This window comes from Ctenopharyngodon idella, chromosome 20, assembly GCF_019924925.1.
Source record: "Ctenopharyngodon idella isolate HZGC_01 chromosome 20, HZGC01, whole genome shotgun sequence".
In the NCBI taxonomy this organism is placed as follows: domain Eukaryota; kingdom Metazoa; phylum Chordata; class Actinopteri; order Cypriniformes; family Xenocyprididae; genus Ctenopharyngodon; species Ctenopharyngodon idella.
In genome coordinates, this window is record NC_067239.1 from 10795777 (window position 1) to 10819996 (window position 24220).

The 24220-nt window shown below is 38.3% G+C and overlaps 2 protein-coding genes across 10 annotated transcripts in view; one reads left to right on the forward strand and one right to left on the reverse strand.

Annotated features, from left to right (window-relative positions):
* Nucleotides 1–24220, reverse strand: part of LOC127502722 (centrosomal protein of 128 kDa) — a 128809-nt gene that overhangs the window by 45225 nt on the left and 59364 nt on the right. For all 9 annotated transcript variants that reach the window (XR_007926907.1, XM_051875987.1, XM_051875986.1 and 6 more), the window contains exons 10-12: nucleotides 4515–4589; nucleotides 3029–3164; nucleotides 2801–2940 (exon numbers count right to left, since the gene is read on the reverse strand). Coding sequence is in view for 8 of the 9 variants with exons in the window: in XM_051875987.1 (XP_051731947.1) it covers nucleotides 2801–2940; nucleotides 3029–3164; nucleotides 4515–4589 (351 nt within the window). In the remaining variant the exon portion in view is untranslated. The remainder of the gene's footprint in view (nucleotides 1–2800; nucleotides 2941–3028; nucleotides 3165–4514; nucleotides 4590–24220) is intronic.
* The window catches only part of LOC127502714 (DNA polymerase zeta catalytic subunit-like), an 845784-nt gene continuing 842243 nt past the window's right edge, over nucleotides 20680–24220 (forward strand). Inside the window, exon 1 of the mRNA XM_051875938.1 lies at nucleotides 20680–20781. The gene's annotated coding sequence lies outside the window, so the exon portion shown is untranslated. The remainder of the gene's footprint in view (nucleotides 20782–24220) is intronic.

Sequence of the window (24220 nt, forward strand, 5' to 3'; positions counted from 1 at the left end):
CAGTGGGGATCGAAAGTTTGGGCACCCCAGGTAAAAATTTGTATTAATGTGCATAAAGAAGCCAAGAAAAGAAGGAAAAATCTCCAAAAGGCATCAAATTACAGATTAGACATTCTTATAATATGTCAAAAAAGTTAGATTTTATTTCCATCATTTACACTTTCAAAATAACAGAAAACAAAAAAATGGCGTCTATAAAAGTTTGGGCACCCTGCAGAGTTAATACCTTGTACTGCCCCCTTTGGCAAGTATCACAGCTTGTAAACGCTTTTTGTAGCCAGCCAAGAGTCTTTCAATTCTTGTTTGAGGTATCTTCGCCCATTCTTCCTTACAAAAGTCTTCCAGTTCTTTGAGATTTCTGGGCTGTCTGTCACGCACTGCTCTTTTAAGGTCAATCCATAGATTTTCAATTATGTTGAGGTCAGGAGATTGTGAAGGCCATGGCAAAACCTTCAGTTTACGCCACTTGATGTAATCCACTGTGGATTTTGAGGTGTGTTTAGGATCATTGTCCATCTGTAGAAGCCATCCTCTCTTTAACTTCAGCTTTTTCACAGATGGCATCAAGTTAGCATCCAAAATTTGCTGAAATTTTATTGAATCCATTTTTCCTTCTACTCGTGAAATGTTCCCTGTGCCACTGGCTGCAATACAACCCCAAAGCATGACTGATCCACCTCCATGCTTAACAGTTGGACAGAGGTTCTTTTCATTAAATTCTGTGCCCTTTCTTCTCCAAACGTACCTTTGCTCATTCCGGTCAAAAAGTTCTATTTTAACCTCATTGGTCCACAGAACTTGTTTCCAAAATGCATCAGGCTTGTCTATATGTTAATTTGCAAACTTCAAACGCTGACTTTTGTGGTGAGGACGTAGAAGAGGTTTTCTTCTAATGACTCTTCCATGAAGACCATATTTGTACAAGTATCTCTTTATAGTGGAATAGTGTACCACAACTCCAGTGTCTGCCAGATCTTTCTGGAGGGATCGTGCAGTCAAACGTGGGTTTTGACTTGCATTTCTCACAATCCTGCGAGCTGTTCTGTCTGATATTTTTCTTGGTCTTCCAGATCTTGCTTTTAACTCACTGTTCCTGATGACTGCCATTTCTTAATTACATTCCGAACAGAGGATATTGGCATCTGAAAACGCTTTGCTATTTTCTTATAGTCTTCTCCTGCTTTGTGAGCGTCAACTATTTTCAGTTTCAGTTTTCTAGACAACTGCTTAGAAGAACCCATGGTGCTGATTGTTGGGGCAAGGTCAGATGAGTCTGGGCATTTAAAACCTTTGAGATTGACATCACCTGGTCTTTCCAGACGATGATTGAGAACAATCCATGACACTGTCAGGTCTCAGCTTTCCAAAGGGGGCGGTGCATGCTATAAACTCTGCAGGGTGCCCAAACTTTTGCAGACACGATTTTTTTGTTTTCTGTTATTTTGAAAGTGTAAATGATGGAAATAAAATATAACTTTTTTTGACATATTATAAGAATGTCTAATCTGTAATTTGATGCCTTTTGGAGATTTTTCCATCTTTTCTTGGCTTCTTTATGCATATTAATACAAATTTTTACCCGGGGTGCTTAAACTTTCGATCCCCGCTGTATACACAAAGCAGTGCTGTGTTTATAAATAGGCTACTACTTATACGGAGATAAGAGAAAAAGCTATCAAAACTTTTATGAAGACAGTTCCCTTCGGAGATACATTCATATCAACCCCAATTCAGTATTTATATTATTCTTCCTATTTTTCGCGAACAGTGAGCTTGTGTATGGTACAGTATTTTCTTTGCTGGCGCGTTTGTTCTCCTCTTTGTGTCCTTATTCAGCGTGTGCCTGTGTTAACGTCCTTTTCACAGACATCGTAAATATTTCCACACAAATTACATTTTGGGAAATTATTACAAAACACTTTGTTTGCAAGCCCGGAATAAAGATTGACCAACATAAAACTAAAAAAAGTTTGGATTTATGACCAGTGGACTAGTGCATCTCTATTTTTTTATTTTTTTATTATTATATATATATAAATCATCCCGCGGGCCGGACTGGACACCTTTGTGGGCCGTATTCGGCCCGCGGGCCGTATGTTTGACACCCCTGCCTTAGAGGTACCCTCTACCCTATCTCTGAAAAGAAGTTTGGTCCCAGAAGCCTTTAAGCGGCCTTGGTAGGCCTTCTGTGGAAGGCCTCTTTGAGGCTTATAGCTTGGGCTGTTGGCCATAGGAAATGCTGTCATTGACAGCCTGTGTATGACCCGTAGGGGGAGTGGTTCTGGCATTTCAGTTGAAATTGCTAGTTCTGACGTTTGTCTAGCCATCTTTGGCATGCACTCCCCTCAAACATGGCGGCGTGGGTATATCGTTCCCCATATGCGTTTCAAATGCAGTGTAGAGTTCCCTTTCGAAAGGGAACATATCAGGTTACGTATGTAACCATGGTTCCCTGAGAAAAGGGAACGAGACACTGTGTTACCTGCCATGCATCGGGGCTGCCTGCTGAACAGTCCCTTCAGACGATAAGGTACTGACTGCTTCTCTAGGCGTTCCTTTTATACTTCCGGGTCACGTCTATGATGACGTCATAGGCTGTCGCCGGCCAAAAGGATTGGTGAGATTTGATATTGCTTTCAGACACCGGTTCACGTGATGACGTTCCCCATATGTGTTTCAAACACAGTGTCTCGTTCCCTGTTCTCAGGGAACCATGGTTATATACGTAACCTGAGACGTTTACCAGACATAATATCTGACCTGTTGAGCACTCGCATAAAACAATATCAAACACACAGACCTCAACCTGGAAAGCGAGCTGAGTTTTCTCTCTCTCTTTGCGTTCTACGCATTTTTTCAGTTCTTCCATCTCACTAGAAACACTGATTCTACCCAGCTGCACCCGCAGTTCTTCAATTTCTCTCTCCAGGTCTGTGCATCCTGAGGGAAATACACACACAGACACACATAGTGATTAAAACAGTACACAATCTAACACTCTAACCTCACCCATAACAACATATTTTACCACTGTCAAAGCTTGTGACCCCTCTCTCCTGGGGTCTCCTTGCACTTCTCTGCTGAGACGAGAGTAAAGACAACTCCCTCTGCAAATCTACACGATCCTGCTCCATCCTCAGAAGCTGAGAACGCATGTCATCCATCTGTAGGCCAAAATCACAGACCCACACATTCAAAAATAAAAACTCTGTTAACCATTTAATCCCCCCTCATGTTTTTCCAAACCCATTTGAATCAGTTAATTTTTTGGGGGGCTGTTCACTCTTTTCCATGCAATTATTCCCCATAAGGCTTTCATATAGGGCTGGGTATTTTAATGTAATAATTGTATCACAAATTAAATGGTGGCAAATGTGTGAGAAAAAATGGTGAATCTGCAGGGTTCAGTTTAAATCTCTCCTATATGCTTTTTAGAAGCTTGACCTGCTTCATTATTAACAACATGACATGGAATAAATGTGCATAAAAAAAAAAAATAAAAAAAATCAATATAGTCCCAATTTCAACCATATAAAGCAGGGGTCAGCAACATTTTTGTCATGAAGTGTCATTTTTAAGTTCCCTAGTTAATCACTGTGCCAATACAAATTTTCCATAAAATTTGTTTTAAATTTGTCAAAATCCTACAAGTTTGTAGGTTTAAATTGGACTTTGAATAACAGATTTCCAATATGACTCCAATGAACTCCACTACACGTGAAAGCAGCTTGAACATCCCTGTCATTATGTTTAATAGTACTCTACTGTATATACTTAGTTGAATATCTCTGAAGTTTATAGCATTATAGTTTTTAACTTCGCGCAACAAATACAGAGGACAAACTGTAAGCTGTCAGTCAAACAGACTTAACTTGTGTGATGCATCTTGATCTGCATCATGCTTTCAGCAGCTTGTGATGCGCAGAGGTCGCGCTAATGGTTGGTCAGAGTTGCGTGCTTTTATTGACTTGCGCAGTTTAATTCTCACACTTTAATAGTATTTATAGCTCCCAACTTAATAAAACACACTGTGTTACTCTGTGGAATGATTATCTCAACATGTAGAACTGTATGCAGGTATGAGGTACTTTATCTAAATTAAATAAATACAGTTCTCTTCCCACACATGCCATAGATTGCTGACCCCTGATATAAAGGATGTCAAATACAGGTTTTATAAATATAGTCCATACGACTGGTGCACTGCAAATATTCTGAAGTTCTACGATAGCTTTGTGTGAAAAACAGACATTATTCATTAGTAAGCTTCCCCTCCCTTAATTGCAAGGAAAAATGTACTATTTAAAATTTCGCTAAAATGTACACTATTTAAAATTTCATCTTTTTGTGTTTTTTGGAAGATAGAAGGTTTAGGTTTAGAATAACATGAGGGAAGAATAAAATAAAGGAGAGTAAAGGATGACAATTTTAATTTTTAGATGAATAAAGGAAAACATCTTTGCATCAGTCAGTGCTGTAGCAAAACAATTCAGTGGAAGAAGGGAAGAGCTCACCTGATGGAGAAGGGTGTCTCGTCCACCTTCTGATTGATCCAGCTGCTTTCTGAGTCTCTCCAATTCCTGCTGCATCTGGAGAGGAATTTGCAGTGACAATTCTTGTTTTATTTTTCAGGGCATAAAGTCTAAATTTCTAGCTTATTCCGATCGAGACACACCCACTTAAGGAGCCGTCTCACGACACTCAACAAATCAAATTTGGTTTTGGCATTTTGGCAGCTAATGAAAATAGAAATAGGAGTACCAAGCAAACATAAACAATAGACTGACTTAGTTCATAGAGCAACTTTAACATGTAAATGTGTTTGATGCATACACTGATGAGCCAAAACATTATGACTAGGGCTGGGCATCGATTCAAATAACAAGCTTGTGATTCAATTCAATTCAATTCAATTTTTTTTTTTTATTAACTGGGGCCTATTAGGTACAGTACATGGCAAAATTCCTCAAAGAAAAAATCTCAACTATTGCTGTAAACTATACAGGGAACCCCAGTTGGTATATCACTATAATATTAAAGGTTAAAATTAACTGATTTGTAGGGTACTTAGCCTATATTTAAATTACACATAAGGAAGTTTTTATAATGATAACATTATAATAATAAATGTAATTTATTTCTTTTTTTACATTTCAGAGGAAAAATACATAAATCTATCAAGGCAGAAATGCTTTTTTACAATAAAACATACATATCAATACAAAGACATCATTACAACCAATCATGTCTGCCAATGATGTCTGCCAGTGCAATTTAAATACTCAAGCTTATACAGATGTTTTGTATTTTCCTCATTTTGACAGCAACTACGTACAAGAACAAGGGGAGCTATTACTTATAATTCTTAAAAACATTAATAATAAATTTAATGACAATTATGTTTCTACTCATTTTTTTTTTTTTTTTAAATAAACATTTAAATGGTAGCTGTCATAAAAACATGACAGATTTGTTCAAGCATACATTAAATATTGAACAACAAGTAAAAATACAATATATATTCGGTAACACTTTACAATAAGGTTCACTAGTTAACATTAGTTAACTACATTAGTTAACATGAACTAATAATGAACTGCACTTCTACAGCATTTATTAATCTTTGTTAATGTTAATTTCAACATTTACTAATACATTATTAAAATCAAGAGTTGTATTTGTTAACATTAGTTAATGCACTGCGAAGTAACATGAACAAAGAACTGCTGTCTTTTTAAATTAAAGATTAACAAATACAGTAACAAATGTATTGATCGTGGTTAGTTCGCTAGTTATAACGTTACCTAATGTTAATGGGGTGGTTGATTATGATTTCACTTTTTTAACTTTAGTTAGTGTGTAATGTTGCTGTTAGAGCATAAACAACATCTGCAAAGACACTGAAAGTTCAACGCAAAGGGAGATATTTTCTTTTAAAGAATTCTCTGTTTAACCCTCTGGGGCCTGAGGGTATTTTGGAGCCCTGGAGAAGTTTATACATGCCTTGACATTTGTGCTTTTTTCAGTTGCTTATAAACATATGAATGGCAAAAGTGTCATTAGACTGTATTCAGCACAAACTAGGCTACCATGACATGTGAGCAACATGTATGTACATGTTTGTATTTTTGAGAGAATAACATTTATGCATGGTTACTGTAAAAAAAAAAAAAAAAAAAATGTAAGTCACTGAAATAAGGCCACAAAACACATACTGAATGTGTGTCCACAAGACTTCTGGGTACTGAATGTAGAAGCCTGGAATTTTTGGTTCAAAATGATGTGAAAATCATCCTGCCTACTCATTCACATAAAACAATATATTGATTTAAGACACTTTTTGACAGTATGCATGGAGGGATGAATAATCCTGAATAATGCTGTGATTCACACCTGAGGAGACAAAGACCCGTATAATGAGCCGCATAATGAGCCTTTCAGTCAGGTATGTGAAAATGACGACAAAGTAGAGTAATTTGTAGTTTATTTAGAATATAGTTAACAATATAAATGAGTGTCAAAGGCACATTTTGAGTACAGTTATCCCTGGAAATAAATCCTGTTCAAAGATATAAGTGAACATCACTTAACTTGCATTCCAATGTGTTTGGTGTTTCTATGCACTGGAGAACTTTTCTGCTTTCAGTCAGTGATCTCACCATCATATTCATTCAGAATGCCCAGTGTGGGTCACTATGATTCTCAAATCTGTGAGATAAAAGAAAAAACCCTCTGTGAGCATGCTGAGAACAGGATCACATCAACTACTGTATTAATGTTAATATAATGTCTACTCTTAAAAGAAAACATGATTTTTGTGATCTCATGCATGCATATATTATTGCACATCATGTGAAGAAAATTTTGTATAGGCCTATTATATTTTAAATTACATACAGTACCGGTCAAAAGATTGGACACATTAGTAATAATAATTTGTCCAATCTTTTGACCGGTACTGTATATCATTTAAAATATAATAGGCCTTTTAATGTTTTTGAAAGAAGTCTCATGCTCATCAAGCCTACATTTATTTGATCAAAACTACATAAAAAACAGCAATATGAACTTTAACTTACAATTTAAAATAATGGTTTTCTATTTTAACATACTTTAAAATATAATTTATTTCTGTGATGCAAAGCTGAATTTTCATCATTCATTGCGAACAAAAGCTTCAATGATGTGGCACTTGGCTATTTCATAGTAAACACTTCATAATCCGTCCAAAACAGGTCAAATGAATCTTGTCTAAATATTACCTCTATGACATTTCATGTATCATATTTGTTATATTACAGATCCTATAAATGTTAATGTGCAGTTTAATACATTCCTAACACATTTTATTTCAGTATTTATTACGTATTTCAGTTGATTTCACTCATCTCAGTATAGCAATATAGTTTGGGAAAAGTCAATATGGCATTACTGTGTAGTAAACAAATGTAGTAAACATTCACACAGAGACACACAGAACATGCAGGATTCATATTCAAACAAGTCTTTTTGCGGTTTAATATTAAGAGAAACTATATCGCGATTAGAATAAAGAACTTACCATTCACAATCAGCTTGATCAAGTTGATCCTCGAAGTTAAATTGAAAGTCGTGCTCTTCCTTGAGGTAAATTCTTCCAGAATTACTCTTCACCGCATCTCAAAATTATGTACATGAATCTGACTAAGCTTGATGTGTTGTTTTTTTTTCAAGCTGATACGGGTGTTGTTGACTGTTTGCATGGATCTCTTCAGAATTTGCATTTGAATAGTGCGTGCTCTCCGTGGGTGTGGCTGCATTAGCGGATAATGAGGTGGCTCGCAAACGACTGACATCTCTCTTTTTTCAGATTACATACACAGGAAATATTTGTTTTTGATTTGACTTATATTATTTAAAACCTGAAATTTCAACGTTTCTTCAGACATAAGTCCATGTTTGTGTGTTAAGTATTCACTAAGTTACAGTTCATTTTCTAACGACTATCAGAGTGGACTTTATCGAGAAAGAGATGGCATATCACGCATCATGTTAGTTTTCTTTATTTTGCAAAAAGCACAACATTTTGTTTTTACTGTGAGTGCACACAATTAAAAGTTGACATTCTGTAGTTTCAATTGATGTATTACTTTTGTCTGTATGACAAAAAATAACTCAAGCTTAAAAAAAATGAGTATTTTAAGTCAATTTTGCTGCTATGTGAAGAAAATGCAGCAAAACGCGCCGGCGCATTTTCCGACCCCTGAGAGCACTAGACTTAAGCCCTGGGTATACTTCACTTTCTGCGCCCGGACGCGTCTCGCGCGCAGTTGCGTCCACGTGTCCTTCAAAGTATACTAAACCACGGATGCACGCGGATGACCGAGTTCGACACATGAGCAGTACAATTTTTTCTATACTCTTTACCAGACATCGTGTCATCAACGGGACATTAGCTGGGCAGGATCGGAGAAGAAAAATAGTGCATCCATCATTGCAACATAGTTCAGAAGATACACCAAGAGAACAAGAAACAAAAACGATGGAGAAGGCATGCTTCTGAGTTTACTCGTCTTGTTTTTGAATTGCGCTTTACAGTCTCTTCTTCAACGGCTACACATTGTGCTCAGTACTGTGCGTATTGCCACCTAGTGGACTCTTCTGTCCTGCTTGCGCATGCATTGTTGCACGCGCACCGTCCGCGTGGTCTCAAATTTGGGCTGCACGCAGACAGGGTGTGCAGCCGGCCGAGACCGAGCGTGATTGTCCCCCCTCCCCACTCCCCTGCTGGCCTGCACTCACACTACACTGCACTTAACATTCCGGGCTGGAGCACGCTTACATCATATAGAATGCAACTTTTTGAATGGAAGAAAACAGGAAGAAATATAATCATAGAAATATTATAATTTATGCCACGCATCGATTTTCACTTGCACGTATCAGAGGATTACAAAGACAGCTGACGTTAATGGAAGAATTTGCAGCTTTACTCGCAAACTACAATTCCTGTTCATCAGAGGTGAGAAGCAGACCCGTGATAAACCCAAATACACTCAAATTAATTACAAGAATTGATAAGTGTATTATCAAAGTAGTAAAAAAGATGTTTGCCGTCGTTATGATGATAGTAGCGTACACAAAATTAGCAGCTGTTCCGTGCTCAGGCACGGTCAGCGCTTACACTGTATGCGAACCACGCTCGAGCCCAACTGAACTGTGCTCTGGCCCACCTCTTCCAAGTAGGCCGGGGCCGGAGCGATCACACTAGTCAAAAGAACCGGGCTTTGGGGGTCAAACGCATTTGGGCACGGTTCAGAGCGCCTAGTGTGAGTACACCTCTAGTTTCTCAGCAGGCTGAGGAAAGTTTCACTCTTTTAAAGAGAGACAGAGCATTTCCAAAATAGCAGCAGCTCATACTGTGTCACCACTGAACTCTCCCTCTCCATCACAACGCCACTAATTCCCCAGTACTCCTTCCCGAAAAGTCTGCATTTACTTAAAGGGGTGGTTGATTATGATTTAACTTTTTTAAATTTAGTTAGTGTGTAATGTTGCTGTTAGAGCATAAACAACATCTGCAAAGTTATGTGTTACGTGCAATGTCCAATGCAAAGAGAGATATTTTCTTTTAAAGAATTCTCTGTTTAAGGACTACAACAAACGGCTGTTAGGGACTACAACAAGCTTGTTAAAAGCCTTAAAAGTTGTAACTTCTTCATGAGTCTCTCCATCAGTGTCCCACTCCAGTTTGAACAAGGCAAGGCTGAACACCGTTACTGACAATTGTCATTTTGGCTGCGTGAGATTCTTCAGCTTTGTTGTTGAGGAACCGAAGCGTGAGCTGTTAAAGCTCTGCCCTCTTTTGGAAAGCAGGCTGGGAGCAACAGCTCATTTGCATTTAAAGGGACACACAAAAAGTTGTGTTTTTGCTCACACCCAAAGGGGCAAATTGACAAGCTATAATTAATGATCTGTGGGGTATTTTAAACTGAAACTTCACAGACATATTCTGGGGACACCAGAGATTTAAATTACATCTTGTAAAAGGGGCATTATAGGTCCCCTTTAACAAATTAACCTTATTGTAAAGTGTTACCGAATTTTAAATATAGTGCATATATTTAGCAAAACAGAGTTCAGAGTTCTCTCTAGAGTTCATTTTTCTAGCTGACTAACAAGTTTTTAGACATTGAATGAATGGCTTTTCTGAGGTAAATGTAACATTGTGACATTATTTACAACCTGTTTTACTGACGTCTTCCCACGATTGAAACAATGATTGAGCAATTACATGAGACATGATACAATAAGTTGTACTGTATTTTTCAACATACCTTCTAATGTTCTTTAATGTTTATTTTGTGCTGTAACTAGCAGTAAAGCGGAAGAGATGATCAGTTCACGTGCACGCCGCGCTGTCGCTTCGCCTAAACTGAGGCCCTACAACGACCTGTCGTGCCACATTAAAGATAGCCAAAGCATAATTTATTGTTTGCATTTTGTAATACAATTGACAGAATTTGAAAGCTGAGACTTTCTTTCATATCAGGAGTAACAAAGCAAAAGGCTTATTATGATTTATTGGATGGGAGGCACGCTACAATGTTCGGTTCATTCATCAACTGAAAACAGCACAGGCTAAAAGATCGATTCTTGGGATTTAAGAATCGAGATATAGTATAGATTACAAATCGAGAAATCTATATTTTTAACCCAGCCCTAATTATGACCAGATGCCTAATATGCTGTTCATCCTCCGTGTGCTGCCAAAAACAGCACCAACTCGCCAACTCTACAAGACCCCTGAAGGTCCACCAAGACATTAGCAGCAGATCTTTCAAGTCCTGTAGGCTGAGAGGTGGAGCTGCCGGGGACTGAACTTGTTGGTCCAGCACATCCCATAGATGCTCAATTGGATTGAGATCTGGGGAATTTGGAGGCCAGGGCAACACCTTGAACTCTTTATCATGTTCCTCAAACCATTCCTGAAAATTGTGACCAGTGTGGCAAGGTATATAATGCATCCTGCTGAAAGAGGCCACTTCCACCAGGGAACACCATTGTCATGAAGGGATGTACCTGGCCTGCAACAATGTTTAGGTAGGTGGCACATGTCAAATTGACCCAGGGTTTCTCAGCAGAACATTGCCCAGAGCATCACACTCGTCATCCTGCAGTGCATCCTGGTGCCATCACTTCCCCAGGTAAATAATGCACACTCCATTTCAGAGATAGTCTGACCCAGTCACCTTGCCATAACAATTTGACCTTTGTCAAAGTCACTCAGAACTTTATTCCCGGTCATTTCTCCTGTATCCAACAAGTTGATTAAGAGAACTGTTTGTTTGCTGGTCATAATGTTTTGGCTCATCAGTGTATATGTCTCTTCAGGGTTTAGAGTAGATGTTCATGCATAGCTTCAGTGAAATAAAATTCCATTTAATAAACACAGACTCTTCAGCATCCCTATTTTATTTTAAGCACAGTTAAACCCTTTAAAACGCTTGGTTACAGAATCAGAGTTTGCCATATTGCAAAGGAAAAAGCTCATTGGTCACTGTCACTAACACCTGAATCCAATATCAACAGTCATGTCGGAAGTTGTCTTTGAGACCATTAACTCTGCAGGGAGTTGAGCTGATGGCCTGTTAATGCCAATCCCTGTGAGACATGGCTACCCACACCAACTCCCTCTGATTCCCCTACAACTGTGTAAAAAAAGATTAAGACTGAAAATCAGCTAGTGAGGCGCCAACAAGAAGATGCTCTCTGATGTAAAATTACTGAACATTTTGGGTACATCTTATATCCACTTGAGGAAATCTTAACTTGACAAGTGTATCGAAAAAGTATTGAATAACGTTTAAAGATGTCTTCAATTAGGGGCATTTGTGACATCTTGAAATCATCATGCATTTCAAAACATTTATCATATGTTCTAAAATTATGATCTGGTCATGGTCTTAACCTTCAAACGAATTATGCTGTAACGTGTGAGGTGTGGATTTTTGATACTGTGGTGTAACGCATGTTTCACACTGCAAGCTTGAGCGGCGAGTGAGCGGTGCGTGAGCAGCACGTCAGTGTAACTACATTGTCACTGCAGCTGCAGAGACGCAAGAGTATTCACATTGGAAGCGTTTGTATAGTGTCACAGCAGCGGCTCCAAGCTACAGTGCCACTTGAAAGTTTGTGAACCACTTGCAGAATCTGTGAAAATGTGAAAAATTTTAACAAAATAAAAAAGATAATACAAAATGCATGGTTTTTTTTTTTTTATTTAGTACTGTCCTGATTAAGATATTTTACATAAAAGATGTTTACAAATAATTCACAAGACAAAAAATAGCTGAATTTATTAAAATGACCCCGTTCAAAAGTTTGTGAACCATTGATTCCTAATACTGTGTGTGGTTACCTGGATGATCTACGACTGTTTTTTTTTTTTGTTTTGTGATGGTTGTTCATGAGTCCTTTGTTTGCTCTGAGCAGATAAACTGAGCTCTGTTCTTCAGAAAAATCCTCCTGGTCCTGCATATTCTTCAGATTTCCAGCATCTTTTGCATATTTCAACCCTTTCCAGCAGTGACTGTATGATTTTGAGATCCATCTTTTCACACTGAGGACAATTGAGGGACTCAAACACAACTATTAAAAAAGGTTCAAACATTCACTGATGCTCCAGAAGGAAACACGATGCATTAAGAGTCAGGGGTGAAAACTTTTGAAAAGGATGAAGATGTCCAAATTTTTCTTATTTTGTTTAAATATCAATTTTTTTCATTTAGTACTGCCCTTTGGAAGCAACAGAAGATACCTACATGTTTCCCAGAGACAAATTAAGTACAATTTACCTTGATCTTCAAATTCAAAAAGTTTTCACCCCCCGGCTCTTAACGCATCGTGTTTCCTTCTGGAGCATCAGTGAATGTTTGAACCTTTTTTAATAGTTGTGTTTGAGTCCCTCAATTGTCCTCAGTGTGAAAAGATGGATCTCAAAATCATACAGACACTGCTAGAAAGGGTTCAAATATGCAAAAAATGCTTGAAATCTGAAGAATCTGCAGGACCTGAAGGACTTTTCTGAAGAACGCTGGGCAATTTAACTGCTCAGAACAAACAAGGGACTTATGAATAACCATCACAAAACAAAAAAACAGTCGTAGATCATCCAGGTAACCACACACAGTATTAGGAATCAATGGTTCACAAACTTTTGAACGGGGTCATTTTAATAAATTCAGCTATTATTTTGTCTTGTGAATTATATGTAAACATATTTTATGTAAAATATCTTACTCAGGACAGTACTAAATAAAAAATACATGCATTTTGTATTATCTCTTTTATTTTGTTAAAATTTTTCACATTTTCACAGATTCTGCAAGGGGTTCACAAACTTTCAAGTGGCACTGTACATATAGTGAGCATTTCTTTACAAAGACAACTATAAATTTGTTTTTATAAGTTGTTCATTTATAAATTTGATAGTCTTGAAAGTTTGTTAACACGGGGAGGTAATTATGGAACATAATTTCAGGTTTGCCGGATGTATGTGGAAAAATCCTGAGCCAAATTACACAAAACAGTAAATTTCCAGAAATACCCAGATACTTGGGGTGCACGGACATAAGGAACACAGGAATCCATGAAACTTCACGGACATACATGGACAAACACTGCTGGGTGTGAGGACTGATGGCTGTCAGGTGTGAATTAAGGCCTTTCATATGTCAATGGCTGGCAGTTAAGGTGCTCCCTATGTTCTCAGATGGAGGGAGGGTTGTGAGCCAGGGAAGTTTCACAAAACAGCTTCTACATAGTCTTAATATGATTTAAATCAAATATAGCCAACTTAATTTTTTTTTTTTTTTTTTTTTTTTTTTATAGAACATATCTATAACATAACGCACTAACATAATTTGAAGGCATCCTCTCACCAACTTCTTTCCATATTATTTCACAAAGAAAAAGACCTGCTACTTCAATGGTGTAGGGAGAGAAGTGGTTTATCTAGTATCTTTACCAACATTGAATAATGCCCACCAAAAAGAGACTGTGTGTTATGACGTTTATCTTTTCCTGAGAAATAACAGTGTAACTGCTTTTAAAAGTTATTGTTAGTCAAAACTAGCAAAAAGTGTATACAGTGTATCCAGAAAGTATTCACAGCGCTTCATTTTTTCCACATTTTGTTACAGCCTTATTCCACAATGGATTCAATTCATTATTTTCCTCAAAATTCTACAAACAATACCCCATAATGACAATGTGAAAGAAGTTTGTTTGAAATCTTTGCAAATTTATTAAAAATAAAAATCTGATAAATTCAGTTGATTGGACATAATTTGGAAAGATACACACCTGTCTATATAAGGTCCCACAGTTAACAGTGCATGTCAGAGCACAAACCAAGCCATGAAGTCCAAGGAATTATCTGTAGACCTCTGAGACAGGATTGTTTTGAGGCACAGATCTGGGGAAGGGTACAGTAAAATTTCTGCAGCATTGAAGGTCCCAATGAGCACAGTGGCCTCTATCATCCGTAAATTGAATAAGTTTGGAACCACCAGGACTCTTCCTAGAGCAGGTCGCCCGGCCAAACAGAGCGATAGGGGGAGAAGGGCCTTAGTCAGGGATTAAACATCTCTGGAGAAATCTGAAAATGGCTGTGCACCGACGCTCCCCATCCAACCTGATGGAGCTTGAGTGGTCCTGCCAAGAAAAATTTGAGAAACTGCCCAAAAATAAGTGTGCCAATCTTGTAGCATCATACTCAAAAAGACTTGAGGCTATAATTAGTGCCAAAGGTGCTTCCACAAAGCATTGAGCAAAGGATGTGAATACTTATGTACATGCAAATTTATTTATTTATTTATTTTAATAAATTTGCAAAGATTTCAAACAAACTTCTTTCACGTTATCATTATGGGGTATTGTTTGTAGAATTATGAGGAAAATAATGTATTTAATCTATTTTGGAATAAGGCTGTAACATAACAAAATGTGGAAAAAGTGAAGCACTGTGAATACTTTCCGGATGTGTATATATTATATATATTAAGGATGTGACGGTGAGAAAATTTTCCCACCGGTTAATCGACATGTGACAACACCGGTAATACCGGTGTCACTGGGGGGCGGGGCCTCTACCTTTTTTTTTTTTTTTTTTTTAAACCGCTTATGGGGCCGTTCACATATCGCGTCTAAAAAACGCATGGAAAGCGCGGCCACGTCGCTTCTCCTTGTTTCCAAAGCGCTTGCGCTCCCGTGGTGTCTGTCATTGCTATGCAACCATGAACTGAGCTCTCCACAACGAGGAATGTTTTTGACAGGAAAAATAAAAATCCGCCCTGTACAGCTATGATCAGCTGTTCGACTGAGCTTTCGATGTTTTGTTACGGAAAGGCCGACTTTCACTTTCAAATTAACGGCAATTGTTTGAATGGTGGGTTACTCTTACTGAAAAACACTCGACAAAACGGAAATTTTGGCATAATTTGTGTGTTATGGTTCGTTAAGAGCAGAAGAGAACTCGATGCTGGCACTGGCGCGCGTGTGTGTGTGCGCGTGTGCATCACACAGGCAGGACATTTAAAGACAGCGCGTTCTCTTTTGCCTTGTTGCGCTTGAATGGTTTAAAACCATTAGCATGAATAAGAGCTTGATCATATAACGCAGAAAACGGATACTACGTTAATTGCATTAAATGCAAATATTTTTAACGCGTTTTTACTTCATGAAAGTTGCATCGATACATATTTTTGGTTTTAATATTTGTATTGTGTGGTAACCGTTTTATAAAAGCAATAAGGTACTTGAGGCTAGTGCTGTACCGTGAATAAGTTCAGCCGTGACTTATTCACGATACAGCACAGCCTCTTGTACCTTATTGCTTACACACACACACACACATATACACAGTATCTCACAAAAGTGAGTACACCCCTCACATTTCAGCAACCATTTTATTATATATTCTCAAGGGACAATACTATAGAAATGAAACTTGGATATATTTTAGAGAAGTCAATGTGCTGTTTGTATAGCAGTATAAATGTACTGTCCTCTGAAAATAACTTAACATACAGCCATTATTGTCAAAATAGCTGGCAACAAAAGTGAGTACACCCTAAGTGATAACAGTTGTTTGTTGTTTAACCATGCAAAGCCACATGTCCTATTCATCATGTTCATGTTTTTGTTTGCTTGATAGGACCATAAAAATGTGTGGATCTTGTATTAGAGCAGTTAAAATTTGGTGCTTTGAGTACAATTCTCTCATACTGATCACTGGATGTTCAACATGGCACCTCATGGCAAAGAACTCTCTGAGGATTTGAGAATTAGAATTGTTGCTCTCCACAAAGATGGCCTAGGCTATAAGAAGATCAGTAACACCCTGAAACTGAGTTACAGCACAGTGGCCAGGGTCATAGAGAGAGGTTTTTCAAGACGGGTTCCACTCGGAACAGGCCAAAGTTGAATCAAAGAAGTTGAGACCTTATGCTGTGCGTCAGGTGCAGAAGCTTGCTTCAAAAAACAGATGCATGAGTGTTGCCAGCATTGCTTTAGAGGTTGCAGAAGCAGAAGGTCAGCTTGTCAGTGCTCAGACTATATGCCACACACTGCAACAAGTCGACGCCCTGGTGAGGAGAACCAAGAAAATTGTGTCTTGCCTACAGTCAAGCATGGTGGTGGTAGCATTATGGTCTGAGGCTGCATGATTGCTGCTGGTACTGGGGAGCTGCACTTCATTGAGGGAAACATGGATTCCAACATGTACTGTGACATTCTGAAGCAGAACATGATGCCCTCCCTTCAGAAACTGGGCTGAACGGCATGATAATGACCCCAAACACACTGCCAAGATGACAACTGTCTTGCTGAGAAAGCTGTAGTTGAAGGTGATGGAGTGGCCAAGTATGTCTCTAGAGCTGAACCCTATTGAGCACCTATAGGACATCCTCAAGCAGAAGGTGGAGAAGCGCCATATGTCTAACATCCAGCAGCTCCATGATGTCATTATGGAGAAGTGGAAGAGGATCCCAGCAACAACCTGTGCAGCTCTGGTGAATTACATGCCCAGGAGGATTAAGGCAGTGCTAAATAACAATGGTGCTCACACAAAATATTGACATTTTGGACACAGTTTTGACATGTTCACTTAGGGTGTACTCACTTTTGTTGCCAGTTATTTAGACATTAATGGCTGTATGTTAAGTTATTTTCAGAAGACAGTAAATCTATACTGCTATACAAGCTGCACATTGTCTACTCTAAAGTATATCCAATTTTCATTTCTATAGTATTGTCCCTTGAGAATATATAATAAAATGGTTGCTGAAATGTGAGGGGTGTACTCACTTTTGTGAGATACTGTATGTACAGTATCTCACAGAAGTGAGTACACCCCTCACATTTTTGTAAATATTTTATTATATATTTTCATGGGACAACACTGAAGAAATGACACTTTGCTACAATGCTGAAACATGACAAACTGGGGTCCAGGTCAGGAAGCAGACATACTGGCTAAACCGACCATCTGCTAGCTGCCTCACGTTACAGAAGTCAGATAATTCCCAACACATAGAAACTCTTACACCTAGATACTATCACATAGAGACTGTGTCTGTACACCGAATTAGTAAAAACAAAAAACTTCCAAACCCATTTAATGGTAAAAATTTAATTGATGTTCAACAAATAAAAAATAGAGATAATACTGATAAACAAATGATAAAGCTTGGGTTGTTAAATATTAGATCCCTTTCTTCAAAAGCACTTATTGTAAATGATATTATCACAGACAATAATCTGGATTTGCTGTGTTTGACAGAAACTTGGCTAAAATCAGACGATTATATTACTTTAAATGAGTCTAGCCCTCAAGGTTATTATTATCGACACAATCCTCGTCAGAAAGGCAAAGGGGGAGGTGTTGCTGTAATTTATAGTAATATTTAAAGTATTAGTCAAAAATCTTTCAAATATAATTCCTTTGAAGTGGTACTTTATGTAACATTATGTAAGTTGACATTTGTGCTGGCTACTGTATACAGGCCACCAGGACACCATACAGACTTTATCAAAGAATTTGCTGATTTTCTATCGGAGTTAGTACTAGCTGCAGATAAAGTCCTTGTTGTTGGTGATTTTAATATCCATGTAGATAATGAAAAAGACGCATTAGGATTGGCATTTACAGACATTCTAAATTCTATTGGAGTTAGACAACACGTGTCAGGACCCACTCATTGTTGTAATCATACTTTAGATCTAATATTGTCACATGGAATCGATATTGATGCCGTTGAAATTCTGCAGCAGAGCGACGACATCTCAGATCATCATCTAGTCTCGTGTATACTACATTTAGTCAAGGCTGCTAAACTGCTTCCCTGCCATAAATATGGTAGAACCATCACTTCTACCACTAAAGATCGCTTTATAAATAATCTTCCTGATCAGTTTCATCGCCTTAGCATACCAGATAGCTTAGAAGACCTCGATGTTGCAACAGAAACTATTGCCTCTGTCTTTTCCAGCACATTAGACTCAGTTGCTCCTTTGCGTTTAAAAAAGATTAAGGAAATTAATCCAATGCCGTGGTACAATGAGCACACTCAGGCCCTAAAGGTAGCAGCCAGAAAAATGGAACGCAGCTGGAAGAAAACAAAACTAGAAGTTTTTCGCATTTCGTGGAGAGAGAGAGAATGATTGAGTACAGAAAGGCCTTAAAAACTGCTAGATCTGCCTATTTTTCAAAACTTTTAGAAGAAAATAAGCACAACCCTAGGTATTTATTTGATACAGTGGCTAAATTAACAAGAAATAAAGCTTCAACTTCTGATTTTTCCAAAGAGCACAGCAGTAATGACTTTATGAACTTCTTTACTTGCAAGAATGACAATATTAGAGAGAAAATTATAACCATGCAACCATCTATTACAGTATCATGTCAGACAGTGCATTGTAGTATCCCTGAGGAAAAATTCAATTCATTTACTGCTTTAGGAGAGGAAGAATTGTCTAAACTTGTTAAATCATCAAAAACAACAACATGTATGTTAGACCCTATACCGACTAAGCTATTGAAAGAGATGCTTCCAGAGGTCATAGATCCTCTTCTTAATATCGTTAATTAATCTTTATCACTAGGATACATACTGAAAACTTTTAAGCTGGCTATTATTAAACCTCTTATTAAAAAAAGACAACTTGATCCTAGAGAATTAGTCAATTACAGGCCGATCTCAAATCTCACTTTTCTGTCAAAAATACTAGAAAAGGCAGTATCATCACAACTATGTTCCTTTTTAGAAAGAAATAGTATCTGTGAGGATTTCCAGTCAGGATTTAGACCGTACCATAGTACTGAGACTGCTCCCATTAGAGTTACTATTGATTTGCTCTTATCATCAGATCGTGGTTGTATCTTTCTATTAGTGTTACTGGATCTTAGTGCTGCATTTGACACTATTGATCACAATATTCTTTTAAATAGACTCGAAAATTATGTTGGCATTAGTGGAATTGCACTGTCATGGTTTAAATTATACTTATCTGACCGTTATCAGTTTGAGTTTCCGTAAACGAAGAGATGTCATATCGATCACAAGTTCAATATGGAGTAACGCAAGGCTCCATATGTAGGACCAGTAATTTCCTACTAATAAATTCAGAAAAAACAGATTCTAATTTTTGGACCAAAAACTTCTTCACGTAATAACCTAGAATACTGTCTAACACTTGATGGCCGCTCTGTTAAGTCTTCATCGTCAGTTAAGAACCTGGGTGTGCTCTTTGATACCAATCTTTCATTTGAAGGCCATGTTTCTAGCATCTGTAAAACCGCATTCTTCCATCTTAAAAATATATCTAAACTACGACATATGCTCTCAATGACAAATGCAAACAGTTAGTTCATGCGTTCATGACCTCAAGGCTAGATTACTGTAACACTCTACTGGGTGGTTGTTCCGCTCGCCTGTTCAACAAACTACAGCTCGTACAAAATGCAGCAGCTAGAGTTCTTACTAGAACTAGGAAGTATGACCATATTAGCTCAGTTCTGTCAACACTGCATTGGCTTCCTGTTAAACATTGTATAGATTTTAAAATCTTGCTAATTACTTACAAAGCACTAAATGGTTTAGCTCCCCAGTACCTGAGCAAGCTCTTAATGCATTATAGTCCTTCACATCTATTGCGATCTCAGAATTCAGGCCAGCTGATAATACCTAGAATATCAAAATCAACTGCAGGCCGTAGATCCTTCTCCTATTTGGCACCTAAACTCTGGAACAATCTTCCTAGCATTGTTCGGGAAGCAGACACACTCTATCAGTTTAAATCTAGACTAAAAACGCATCTCTTTAACCTGGCATACACAGATGTACTCATTACATAAGAAGAAGAATGGCATCCATGCTAATATTAGTCTTTCTGTTTATCCCGAGGTTTACCGTAGTCAACCGGATCCAGGCCGTATCCAGGTGAGATTGAGGACCTACGCCTTGACACGACCACAACGCACCCCTGAAGTGTCAGCAGAGATTGAGTCAACTAGATCATCCATTGTGAAGGCCTCATCGACACGACAGCCAGTGGCACAGTTCCTCAAGAAACCATCCATACCGGCGTGATGAATACGATGGATTGAACTGGATTGAACTGGAATAAATACTTTGAATGTTACGATCCTATCGGGCTTATGATAGCTACCTGAATCGTAACAAAGCACTGTTTGCCAGAGGAGAACTGGCCCCCCGACTAAGCCTGGTTTCTCCCAAGGTTTTTTTCTCCATTTTAACACCTATTTGCCACCTGTTTGCCACCTGATGTCACCTGTTGGAGTTTGGGATCCTTGCCGCTGTCGCCTTTGGTTTGCTTAGTTGGGGACACTTGACATTTGATATTCAACAGTGCTTTGCATTGACAGCATTTTCTTTAAGAGCTGCTGTGCAGCCAAAATTCTATACCATTTATCACTGTAAAGCTGCTTTGACACAATCTGCATTGTAAAAAGCGCTATATAAATAAAGGTGACTTGACTTGAATTGACAATGTAAAGTAGTGAGTGTACAGCTTGTATAACAGTGTAAATTTGCTATCCCCTCAAAATAACTCAACACACAGTCATTAATGTCTAAACTGCTGGCCACAAAAGTGAGTACACCCCTAAGTGAAAATGTCCAAATTGTCAATATTTTCTGTGGCCACCATTATTTTCCAGCACTGCCTTAACCCTCTTGGGCATGGAGTTCACCAGAGCTTCACAGGTTGCCACTGGAGTCCTCTTCCACTCCTCCATGACAACATCACGGAGCTGGTGGATGTTAGAGACCTTGCGCTCCTCCACCTTCCGTTTGAGGATGCCCCACAGATGCTCAATAGGGTTTAGGTACCCTCAGCTACTTTAGCAAGGCAGTTGTTGTCTTGGAGGTGTGTTTGGGGTCGTTATCATGTTGGAATACTGCCCTGCGGCCCAGTCTCCGAAGGGAGGGGATCATGCTCTGCTTTAGTATGTCATAGTACATGTTGGCATTCATGGTTCCCTCAATGAACTGTAGCTCCCCAGTGCCGGCAGCACTCATGCAGCCCCAGACCATGACACTCCCACCACCATGCTTGACTGTAGGCAAGACACACTTGTCTTTGTACTCCTCACCTGGTTGCCGCCACACACACTTGACACCATGTGAACCAAATAAGTTTATCTTGGTCTCATCAGACCACAGGACATGGTTCCAGTAATCCATGTCCTTAGTCTACTTGTCTTCAGCAAACTGTTTGCGGGCTTTCTTGTGCATCATCTTTAGAAGAGGCTTCCTTCTGGGACGACAGCCATGCAGACCAATTTGATGCAGTGTGCGGCGTATGGTCTGAGCACTGACAGGCTGACCCCCCCCACCCCTTCAACCTCTGCAGAAATGCTGGCAGCACTAATACGTCTATTTCCTAAACACAACCTCTGGATATGACGCTAAGCATGTGCACTCAACTTCTTTGGTCGACCATGGCGAGGCCTGTTCTGTCTTGTTAAACTGCTGTATGGTCTTGGCCACCGTGCTGCAGCTCAGTTTCAGGGTCTTTGCAATCTTCTTATAGCTTACGCCATTATTCATGTAGGGCAACAATTCTTTTTTTCAGATCCTCAGAGAGTTCTTTGCCATGAGGTGCCATGTTGAACTTACAGTGACCAGTATGAGAGAGTGAGAGCGATAACACCAAATTTATCACACCTGCTCCCCATTCACACCTGAGACCTTGTACACAACTAACAAGAAAACTAACGAAAACACCTTGGAACACCTGAATTCAATGATTTAGAGGGGTGTCCCAATACTTTTGGCAATATAGTGTGTAATATATATATATATATATATATATATACACACACACATATATATATATATATACAGTTGCAAGAAAATGTGAACCACTTGCAGAATCTGTGAAAATGTGCAAAATTTTAACAAAATAAGAGAGATCATACAAAATGCATGTTATTTTTTATTTAGTACTGTCCTGAGTAAGATATTTTACACAAAAGATGTTTACATATAACTCGCAAGACAAAAAAATAGCTGTATTTATGCAAATTACCCAGTTCAAAAGTTTGTGAACCATTGATTCTTAATACTGTGTGTGGTTACCTGGATGATCTACGACTGTTTTTTTGTTGTGTGATGGTTGTTCATGAGTCCCTTGTTTGTTCTGAACAGTTTAACTGAGCTCTGTTCTTCAGAAAAAATCTCCAGGTCCCAAAAATTCTTCAGTTTCAGTTTTCAGTTTTATCTTTTGCATATTTGAACCCTTTACAACAGTGACTGAATGATTTTGAGATCCATCTTTTCACATGGAGGGTCAGGGGATGAAAACTTTTGAACAGGATGGAGAGGTCCACATTTTTCTTATTTCGCTTGAATATCATTTTTTTTTTTTCATTTAGTACTGCCCTTCGGAAGCAACAGAAGATACTTGCATGTTTCCCGGAAGACAAATTAAATACAATTGACCTTGATCTTCAAATTCCAAATGTTTTCACCCCCCCATCTATTAATGTATCATGTTTTTTTCTAGAGCATCAGTGAATGTTTGAACCTTTTTTAAAAGTTGTGTTTGAGTCCCTCAGTTGTCCTCAGTGTGAAAAGACGGATCTCAAAATCATTCAGTCACTGCTGTAGGGTTCAAATATGCAAAAAATGCTGGAAAACTGAAGAATCTGCAGGACCTGGAGATTTTTTCTGAAGAACAGAGCTCAGTTTAACTGCTCAGGACAAACAAGGGACTCATGAACAACCATCATAAAACAAAAAAACAGTTGTAGATCATCCAAGTAACCACACACAGTATTAAGAATCAGTGGTTCACATACTTATGAATTGGGTTATTTTAATAAATTCAGCTATTTTTTTTTTGTCTTGTGGATTATATGTAAACATCTTTTATGTAAAATATCTTACTCAGGACAGTACTAAATAAAAAATAACATGCATTTTGTATTATCTCCCTTATTTTGTCAAAATTATTAACATTTTCACAGATTCTGCATGTGGTTCACATACTTTTTCTTGCAACTGTATATATATATATATATATATATATATATATATATATATATATATATATATATATATATATATATATATGTATATATATATATACACACACACACACACTATATTGCCAAAAGAATTGGGACACCCCTCCAAATCATTGAATTCAGGTGTTCCAATCACTTCCATGGCCACAGGTGTATAAAATCAAGCACCTAGGCATGCAGACTGCTTCTACAAACAATTGTGAAAGAATGGGTCGCTCTCAGGAGATCAGTGAATTCAAGCGTGGTACTGTGATAGGTTGCCACCTGTACAATAAGTCCATTTGTGAAATTTCCTCACTACTAAATATTCCACGGTCAACTGTTAGTGTTATCATAAAGTGTGTTATCATAAAGTGGAAGCAATTGGGAACAGCAGCAACTCAGCTACGAAGTGGTAGGCCACATAAAATCACAGAGGTTGGTCAGCTCATGCTGAGGCACACAGTGCGCAGAAGTCGCCAACTTTCTGCAGAGTCAATAGCTACAGACCTCCAAACTTCGTGTGACCTTCAGATTAGTTCAAGAACAGTGCGTAGAGAGCTTCATGGAATGGGTTTCCATGGCCGAGCAGCTGCATCCAAGCCTTACATTACCAAGTGCAATGCAAAGCGTCGGATGCAGCGG